At 47.5% G+C, this 10,432-nt stretch overlaps 1 protein-coding gene across 6 annotated transcripts in view; it reads right to left on the bottom strand.

Annotated features, from left to right (window-relative positions):
• Positions 1-92: 92 nt before the first annotated feature.
• nrip1b (nuclear receptor interacting protein 1b) overlaps positions 93-10,432 on the bottom strand; it is a 49,577-nt gene continuing 39,237 nt past the window's right edge. For 4 of the 6 annotated variants that reach the window (XM_032534592.1, XM_032534593.1, XM_032534595.1 and 1 more), the window contains one exon: positions 988-6,231. In XM_032534592.1, coding sequence (XP_032390483.1) covers positions 2,138-5,782 — 3,645 coding nt within the window. In that variant the 5' untranslated portion in view covers positions 5,783-6,231 and the 3' untranslated portion in view covers positions 988-2,137. Of the gene's footprint in view, positions 6,232-10,105; positions 10,110-10,432 lie in introns of all 6 variants that reach the window. The other 2 variants (XM_032534591.1, XM_032534590.1) reach the window with 2 other exon arrangements.

Here is a 10,432-nt window from a genome sequence, read left to right as displayed (position 1 = left end):
CCCACACACACTTCCACTATAGCCCCGAGCTCTTTCACAGAGCTCTGTTAACCAGTAACAGAAAAGAAAATCACAAAAATATTCAATGCACGTTTATTTTTCACACATCTTTAAATCAACTTGCTCGACGGTCTGTGGTTATTTAAGGACTGTTCATATTCTAAACGAACCTCTCTCTTTCTCTCTCTCTCTGTGATAAAAAAAGACCTATTTTAAGACTTGACATTTTCCCCCATCACCGGTAGGGATACACAGGTAGTTCCCATGCGTCTGCATGCAACAGGCAGCAGTGAGGAGAGTCAGACATTATTACACAACACAGCGCAGGATAGATTATCATTTACCACATAGAGACACATGCAAAGAACAAACCAACCGAAAAAGATGGGCATAGCATCCTCTGCCTTTGTATGTACACTTGTACGCATATAATTCATATTTACATATCAGGGCATTAAAAACTAGGGTAATATCTTTTTCTTAAACATTACAAAATAGTCATCTTTCATACTGAAAGTACTATTTACACAAATATATTTAACCATTGTGAAAATGTATTAATAATCGAAGAGACATACTTCATAGGTATATGTATTAAAAAGATCACAAGACTAAATGGATAAAGCAGTGTGTGACATTAACTGAAGAGAATACCGTACAATCAAAATCAAAAAGGAGCTAGATACCAGATATCCCTCGAGACACCAACATGTCTTGGTGATTATTGGGAAGGGGGGTGGGGGGTGGGGTGGGGGGTCAAGTACATATTTCCAGCTGCTTTGAAAACAAAGATGTACCTGTGGTCTTCTCTTAATTATCATGCAATTCTTTTGACATTTTATGAGTTAAGAGACTGCAGACAAAAATAAAACATGTCCATAAACCACAACAGTTAAGAAATTATGAAAAAAAATAAAAATAAAAAAAATAAGAAGAATCACAAACTGTCAAATTCTCAACAGATAACACTGACTTTTTTAAAAACTTTTTTAATTACATGCCATTAAATTATCCTGAAGAGGACACCGAGGACTCAGCTTCGGCAGTGCAAACTCAAGGTGCTCCTTATATGAAATGAAAAAATAAAAAAGCCATGTGCTTCACACTGTTTTTGTGTTGTGTGCATGAAAAAAAATTGGTGCGAGTTTACCCAGGATGTTAAGACACGTTTCTCAGACACTGCAGCCTTTTAACTGTTGCTCTAGAAACCTGTTTACACACAGTTGCTCAACTGTACGCAGCACGCACGCTGTTGACCCATCTGCTCTAAACGGCACAATCCGCAAACATGTCACCCTGAATTTGCACTGTCGAATATTTCCTCTGAAAAGTTCAATCCAAATAAAAGCATAACTCAATGACTTGCGACTATTTAAACCTCCATTGATACACTCTCCTTCCATTGGTAGTTATCCCCCTCTCTGCATCGTGAGGAAAGGCAAGACAAAGCATTCATCATGGTAGGATCCTCACTGAAGCTATTGCAGTGTGAATATTGTTTTTTCAGGTCCTCCTTTGAATACATTTATCATGTACATTGTTGTAATAGACCGCCGTGTCTGCGCTAGAATGACTTTTTCTGGGAATCTTATCTAAAATTGATGGGACTCTGTCTATCTGAAAATGTTCTGATGGAGAAAATAAATAAATGTCCACTGAAGTGAGCACTAACATTTTCGGAGTCATCAATAATGAATGTTGCCTGAAATGTTCTTTCTAAATGTTTTATGGCAGGCAACAAAGGGGACATGGAATAGTGATATGTGTACAATTCAGATACAAATAATAAGTGTAAGACCAAATTGTAAAGGAGGACTTCATAGTTAACTAAATTAAATATGTAGTGCGTGATAATCACTGATGGGAAAGGTTACATTTGTGACAGTTGTGTAGTTCTGGTTGAATCAATCTGTTTTGTACCATTCCATGACCTCACTGTTTAAAATTGAAAAACCAATGCAAGTATGCTTCTGAATATGAACTTGCCCTATTCCACAACAATAATAAAACAAATGTTGCATTATTTGTCCCATCAAACCAATTTGGCAAGTCATTAAAAAAAAAAAAAAGGGGGGGGGGGGGTGGCAAGTCAATGAATTTGATTCCACTTTGTATTTTTCGGTAGTTGATACAACTTCTACTCATACGAATGGCTCAGCCCCTGGCTCTCATGGCTGTGCTTGTCATTGTTTTTCGGTGATTGCGGGATGGAGCTCAGACTGTGTTCATAAGCATGCATGTCACTGATTGGCTCTTCTTTAACTCTGACCACAGACTGGGTTCCCTCTGCCTGCTCCCGCACCTCCTTTCTCAACTGAATGCTGCCCTTCTGCAACATGTAATACAGGATGGGGTTGGAGCGCGAGAGCCGTGGAGAGTCCAGGTTTGAGTCACAGCCCTCCTCCTCCTCATTCTCCTGACTACTCCATCTCACAGGGCTCTCGGGCTCCTGTTTGACCAGAGTAGGGGGGTCTCGTTTTTGAGTGACTGGCCACGGAGCTGGGTGGCGACTCCAGGGGCTGCGGATTGGACTGTCGCCTGCAGGGGGGGTGGGCAGTGGTCTGAGATTACTCGGAAGCCCTGAGTTTAGGGAACCACGGGGTTGCCAGCCGGGCAGGTGGAGGAAGCTGTGATTATGGGCAGGCTGACTGAGAATGCTGCCGTTGGCCTTGCCATTGGCCTGCAGGACGGAAGGATTGGGCGTCCCCCGGGGCTGCTGGGACAGCTCCTTCAGGCAGTTGTCAGAGAGCAGCAGCTGCTTGAGCACATTGAAGCCCCGGCTCTCTCTGGTGAGGGTTTCACTTGGTGGGCTCCGTGGCGGAGCGTCCTCTTCCTTCACATTCCTAGGCCATTCAGGCTCTTCCTGAACAGCAGAAGATGCAAAAATGTTCATGTCGCCACTGTCCACTGCTCTTGGAGAGCTGGTATTATGCAAACTGTCAGTCCGATCAGAGCAGAGGCGTCTCTTCTTAGGACTGGGGCTCGGACACTCGCTCTGTTCCTCTTTAACCTGTCTGGGCTGGGACTCAGCCTGCATGGCAGAACTGGTATAGTAGGTAGCAGTCTGTTGTTTAAGCAGCTGGCTGAGAAGGCCATATTTTGCTATGACCTCTGCAGGCTGTGGTTCTGTTTTTAAGTGCTGCTGAGAATCTGAGAGTGGGCTATTCTTCTCATAGCCACTATGTCTCTTTCTGCCACTCGAGTCCTCAGACATGGCCGAGGACTGACCCACCTCCTCTGTGAGCTCAGTTTTTACCTTTACGTCCAATGGGGGCCCATTGGAGCTGTCACAGACAATGGAGGCACTGGGGCTCTTGTCATAGCACCCCCCTGCAACCTCCACACTCCTCCTGCCACTGGGCCTGTCTTTGCGGCTGACTGTAGCAGTAGCTGAGCCTGTTCCTAGGAGAAGCTGTAGCACGGTGCGCCTCTCCAGAAGGTTCTCAATCTGTGATGAAGGAGAGGCTTCCTTCTGACTGAAAGGTGTGCCACTGCCGGAGGGCCTGTCAGAGAGTGGAGTGGTGGTGGTCCTGTGGATCGGGGCATTGAGCCGTTCCAATAGGGCAAGGGGCCTACTGGCATCAAGCTCCTGACCCAGCCCTTTGCTAGATGGGATGGGTGGGGAGGAAGAAGCTGTGCCACACTGAGCCAGATTTTGTAAAAGTTTACTGGCACTGAAGGCAGGCTCTGAAGCCTTCTCAGCAGGGAAGGCTTTAGACTTACACAAATCCAACGGGCTGGACTGGACATGGGGGGAGGAGTAGGAGTACGGGGACAGAGCGCCACTGGGGTCACGACTAAGTGAGTAGAGGGGCTGAGCTGGGGCTACCGGTCTATTTATGGGGCTTTCTGTTCTGGTCTCCTCCCAGGGCACGAGTCCCTTTGGTTGTTCTCGAGACATGGTGGCCATAGTTATATCAAGTGGCAAATCCTGGTTACCTATGCTTTTATTAACCATCTCATTATTTCTGCGCTCAAGGAGGAGCTGCATAAGTGTGACCTTAGAGTGGGATTTTCGGTCGGGGCTCACTTCAGGCTCCTTGTTCTTGCACACATTTGATCCTGATGGCTCTGGCTTCCACTTTTTTAGTAAAGATTCTGTTAGTTTGTCCAGGGAGGAGGTAGAGATAGAGGAGGAGGAAGAAGTAGAAATAGCAGTGGAAACAGAGGAGACAACAGTAGAGCTTGGTGAAAAGGCGGTGTTGGTGGAGGGTTGAGCAGAAGCTTGGGGAGAGAACGCAACTGGGGTGGAGGAAAACACTGTGGTGGAAGAAGACAAGGTAGAGGTAGAAGAGGAGAAAGAGGAGAAGGAGGAAGAGGGGGTGGAAGTTTTGGGCCCTGTGTATTGTGTACTGGCCCGGCTTCTCATGGAGAGATCAATGGGGGAGCAACTCCAGTAGGAACTCTCTGCATCACTGCTGTCCTTGGCCAGACTCCTCTCCTGGATGGAGCACTCGCTGTCTGACGTGACTGAAGAGGAGCCGCTCGGCGGCAGAATGCCACAGCTGTCCTCCAGGTGCCCATTCTTGGTCAACTGCTTCTGGTTGTTGTGGTTGTTGAGTAGCAGCAGCAGCAAGCTGCTGCATGTCTGAGGGGGACGGGTTGGACGTGAGTCAACGCCTCGCTTCTCCCTAGGAGCTTGGCTGTGAGTGGGGTTTGGAGCATGTGGGGGAGTGGGAGGGGAGCTTTGGCTGTGGCCACGCAGCAGAGAGGGGCTCTGTGGACTGGACAAGGCTGTCCGAGGGAGTGTTGTTGTTACTGTGGTTGTTGTTGTCATTCCATTTTGGGTTGTTAAGGAGCTTAGTGTGTCTGTGGCTCCAGGAAGACTCCCTCCCACACTAGGTGGCCTTTTGTCCGGACCATGCTGCTGGTTTGCCATGGCAGCCAGTCTCTCGCTGGCAGATCTCCCAGAGAGCTGGGCTTTGAGTGCATGCTCTCTGGAGTACTGCTGGAGATGGGCTTCACTGGACAGCAGCAGGGCCAGTTGACTGCAGGCCACACTGGGCTTGGGTGAAGGTGAAGGTGCTGGACTAGAACGGATTTTCACCATGTTGGCCACCGCCTTCAGACGCTCCGCACAGGACACTGATTCAGCTGTAGCAGGGGCAGCGGGAGGCGTGGCACTGTGTGCTGACCGAGGGGATTCTGGGGGTCTGTCCTGACTGTGTCCTCGGCGACTGTAAGGTGTGTTGCTATGATTTTGGAGCTTGCTCTTCCTCATTAGGCCCTTTAAACGGCTTGAGGCTGTCCCGTATACAGGAAGTGGCTCTTTGTCCGTAGGTGGTGCCTTGGAGGGGGAGGAACACTCATTGGGGGGTTTATTAGAGTGCTGAGACATCGCCACACTCTGAAGCCGTGAGCTGAATGACTGAAGCAGGGAAGCCAACAGAGTACTCTCCCCAGCGTGAGGAGATCCCTCTAGTGTTCCATTTTGCAGGCCTCCCCCTTGGCCATTCAGTTCCATTGGGGGGGAACTCATCCGCTGGTTCCCTGGATCATTCCAGGCTCCAGAGCGCAGTAGGCGGGCCTTCTTCAGGTGTTGCGAAGAACCTAGTGTGGGCCCGTTGGTTCCACCCTTAGGTGCTGTGGGGCCATGGTTGGGCAGTTGGAAAGGCCCGCACACCTTGTCAGCCTGCTCCTGGTTGCTGTGGGCAGCCTCAGACCTCCCGCTTGCCGTGGCCCCAGGCCCGGCTACCACTGGATGCATCAGTAAACCTTCCAGATAAGTTAGAACAGCTGAATCCTTGTGTGTCTCAGGGCCAGGCTCCTCCCCATGAGTCATGTTCAATACTAGGATCCCCTCGTATGGTTCAGCACTACTACTGGGAAACAAATGTCCACTACGTCATCTGGTTGACAGTGGCAAGCACTTCCTAAATACCAAAAAGAAGGCAAGCAATTGCCCAGAGTGAGGGAGCCGAAGGATGCACTGACCAGATATGAATCCTTTCTGTAGTGGGCAGTCAGCACTGTGGTGAAACTGCAACCATGGTTGGAGGCAATCTGGGGCGGGTGGGCCTCCCAGGCATTGTTATATGCCTTTAAAGACTGTAGGATCCCAGAAGGCCCAGCTCCAGGCTTATGTGAGTAGCGAGCGAGGAGTCAGCGGGATTTCACCACAAAGATGTTGACACATTCCGTGGCTGTGGATGTTTGGGATGTCTGTCCTGAAGCCTGGCTGTGGTTCGGTCAGTGGCGCCTTCTCAGCTTTGCAGATCTCACATTGGGGACCTATAGGAGTGAGAGAGAAAAGAGGTAGGGAGGGAGGCAGGGAGAGATGGTTGGGTGGAGAAAAAGAGGAGAAAAAGGAGAAACTGTGTGAGAAGCAGGGATTTGCACAGCACTAGATCACATTCATTTCACCACCTTGTCTGCCATCTCTGTTACTTAGCAACATTTCAGACTGACTGCACACGGCTCCTTCTCCTCTCTGCACTCTCCCCTCACAGCCACCAAACAGACGACAAATGTAGATTAGGCCTGATTAGATCCAAATTGAAAATTCAAGCCCACTACCTTGAAAACATTCAGGTCTTGAGCTGTAAGCCCCTCGCAGCGATGTCTTTCAAAAGTGAAGGGCCTTGTGAGAGCTGTGAATAATTTCTTATGCAGCTTGTCATTTCAGTGGATTATCCCCCCCCCTACCACCTCCTGCTCCTTTTGCACTTGAACAGCGTTTCACACGATGAAACCCTCGGTCTACACAAAGCAGGAGCCACCCACCCACTCACTCACCCACATGCACACAAGTATGCATTTAAGCATTCATGCCTAGACACAAGCATGAAGACATACATACATGTGCATACACACTCACCACTGCATTGTGTTCATTCACACTTGGTCAGTGTAAACCTTCAAAAAGCTTAACTCTTAAACCTGTATTGTTTTTAAATCAAAGACTAGGGCTGCAACTAACGATTATTTTCATTGTCTGTTATTCTGTCGATTATTTTCTTATTGGGTATTTATAATGTCAGAATGTGGTGAAAAATATTGATTAGTGTTTCCCAAAGCCCAAGGTGACGTCCTCAAGTGTCTATATTTGTCCACAACTCAAAGATATTCAGTTGACTGTCAGAGAAGAGAAGCAACTAGAAATTACTCACATTAAAGAAGGAATCCTTTCATTTTTTCATAAAAAGAAATGACTCAAACCGATTAACACAATAGTTGGGAGAATAATTTAATAGTCGACAACTAATCAATATTTGATTATTCTTTGCAGCTCTTTTAAAGACAAGAGAAAAACACAAACTGATTCAATGTGATGGGAGTCGTGTTTACAGTACAACAGCCAGTCACAGCAAGGATATAGCTAACAGATAAGCTGTATTCGACTGTCAAGTTTGTGTTTTTGTGTGTGTGTGTGTGTGTGTATTGAGGGGTAGGGGTGTCTTAAGGATCAGGTGCACCTGTCACACCAGACCACTGTCAGGAGGGCAGAGTCGGTGACACTGGGGTGAGCACAGTGCCAGTTGCCATGACAGTGTCAGCGGCGCTGCCCTGGGAGACCTCTGCTCTGAACCCTGTCAGAGTGGTTTCCGTGGATACAGGACACCTCCGACAGTCCTGGCCGCATCCCATAAAGGTTAATTAATACAGAGCTTCCACCTCGCCTCAGCTGCAGCCCGTGTCCTTTCCCGATGCCATCCTCACCTTTGGTGTCCGCTGAGTGGACCAACATTGCAGGTCACACGGCAAGACAGCTGCCCTTGATTATGACGAAAAGGCCATGGCAACCCACGCCGCCACTAGCCTAAATACTTCACAGAGAGCAGTAGCAAGGGCCAAAAACAACAAGGCAGCAGGCTTCTAATAAGGCTCAAATCCATCGCCGTGGCCAAGGTCCACAGGTCGTCATGACAGTAAGGGCAACGAGGTGGCACGTTCAATGCCGCCTTGAAATTAACTGGGATTAGAAACTGGATTGCAGTTGATTAGAGTGCAATTCCATCCAAGTAGCTGTAGGAAAACAATCAGGTTGGGACTTTTAAGACGGTGAGGCATTGTATAGAATATAATCGTTTTACTGAGATTGGCCTATTAGCGTCAATTACACTTCAAGGCCATTTATAAGCTGATGACCTAAATCTGACAACAACAAAAGCCAACCTGGTCGACTGGGCCATCTGACGTCTGCTGTCATGCTAATCTTAGATGCCCAGGATTAGGGCTATTTTCCCGCCAGTGAGCTTAGTGCAATTATAATAGAATGCCCCGTAACACCTTGTGTGATCAGCACAGTAAACACGTACACGTTTACCTGGGTGGGGGGGGGGGGGGGGGGGGGGATGTAAATGGGAAAGAAACACTGACACAGGTTTCAACATGGGGAATTCTGCTGCTCTCTGCTGCTGGCAGTGAACCTTTGGAGTTACTGTTGACCTTGTCTATGTTTTTGCCCAAAGAAACTTCAACACAGAGCAGACAAGGCAGCACAGAACACGATGACACAGCACTATACACGTTTATATACAACAGAGCTACTGCCTTCGCTATCTCACATTAAGTACAAATAGCTCTTTAAGCAAAGTCGGCACCTTGGGCTCTTAAGAGACATGTAATGACAAAGCCGGTGTCAAAAAAAGCCCAACTACAGCAAGGGCAAGAAAAAATATGTCCTCCTCAGTGACAGAGCTCCGTTAACAAATAAATGACCTTAATATAGGGAAAGCTGTCCTCTGTACTGAGCCCCTAAAGCATGTAGCCCTCCTCCTTTCCTCTCGCAGAATGTGTGATGTGTGCATTACTATTACATTATCTCCCCTGGTGTATACATTGAAAATGACCTTACACATCTGTTAACATGTCATCTCATTGGTGGTGGCACCCAAAAAGCCTGACCCCCCCACCCCGTGGGACACCACAGCACCATTGCGCTGCTCTACGCTTTCTGTGGCGATTATCCATTATCCTTGACAATGTCAGCCAATGACAGAGCAGGCACCATTCTAAAGTGATTTTTACCCCTGCAGTTGGCCACGTACATGTGAGAGGGAGGGCAAGTGATGGGGGGGTGAAAGCTTCATCACCCCCCTTGGCTGACCGGCGCTTCATCTTTTTTTCTCTCTGCTTCGCTCCTCCTGTACTTAAAGATACACTAGGAACAGGGGAGGTCACTGCACTCTCAGCCACTGCCGAAGTTCCATAGATATACCTTTGGAAACAATTACGCACATCAGTCTGTCTTATCTGATAGGTCGGCCTACATACCTTTCAGTGACAGTTCAACCTTGTCGTCGGTCCAAGACAAATCCCTCCTCTTTCTTTTCACCACTGTTGTTCTTTCCCCAAAGTTTTCTTACACAGGCATAAACACATTTGCTGTTAAAACAACCTTTTTATCTTAAAAAATTGACTTCCCGAATGACCTCCATTGTCTGGAATGGTAATCCATTTAAGCCATTTAAAATGTATGAGACCAAACAAAATAATTAAAAAAGGGGAAGAGCCAAAGGAGCGGCAGTTAAAGTCAAGGTCAGTCATTCCGCCAAGGCTTTTTCCACTTGATGCAACAGCTGGTGTCCATGCGAAGCTCTGGGCGTTAATAAAAAGTGACAATGCTGCCCAAGTCGTGTGTATTACTAATGTCTGACACCAGCCTGGCAGATGTGTTCTCCTCTGCATTTAAGGGGAGTCAAGGTTAAAGGAATTTAAAAAGGAGAGGCGCTGCCTAAACATTATTATATCATGTAATCTGCAGCCCAGCTCTGCTGCACATACTCAACGGGGGTAGCTCACTTACACATGCGGCGTGACCGCTATTTGTAAATTCAATATGGCCTGACATGATTAAATAAGACAAAACATAAGCTACCTGACCAAACGTGGTTATTCCAAGCCTTCCACAAGTGAACGAGTGCACCAGAGCAAAGTTGAATTAAAAGCTCTTGCTCACCTTGAGAGAGGTGAACAAGAGAGTAACATGCTCCCGAACAGCAGGAGAGCCAGAGAGAGAAAATGTTCTTTGCAGATAAGTCAATCAGGACAAAATAACAATGAAATGCAATATGCCGACACATGTACGCCCACACAAAGAGAACTGGGGCACTCTGACCCACTTCTAAGGATGCATTGACCAAACAAGTCATGCATAGCACACATGCCTCCGTGTGCACACACAGAAACCACGTGCATGTACCCCACATAATGGAAATGTCATACATGAATGCAGGAAAAAGTTAGACCTCTTGTGTTAAGTAGCACAGGCGATCCATTGGGGACAATTCATCCTACTCAGAGCACTTGAATGTGAGGAAGAGTGTCTGATGATTGGATGCTAACGTTTTAGACGTGGACGAAATAGGCCATGCATCTGGCCTTGGATGAGGAGTGCGGGGGAGGATTTTAACTTCATCTGTACTCATCAGTACAAAGAGTTCTTGGGGTTGAGAGAGAGAGAGAGAGAGAGAGAGAGACAGAGAGAGAG

This window comes from Etheostoma spectabile, chromosome 13 (assembly GCF_008692095.1).
Source record: "Etheostoma spectabile isolate EspeVRDwgs_2016 chromosome 13, UIUC_Espe_1.0, whole genome shotgun sequence".
In the NCBI taxonomy this organism is placed as follows: Eukaryota; Metazoa; Chordata; class Actinopteri; order Perciformes; family Percidae; genus Etheostoma; species Etheostoma spectabile.
Note: the sequence above shows the minus strand (reverse complement) of the source record. Positions and strands in the feature narration are given on the sequence as shown.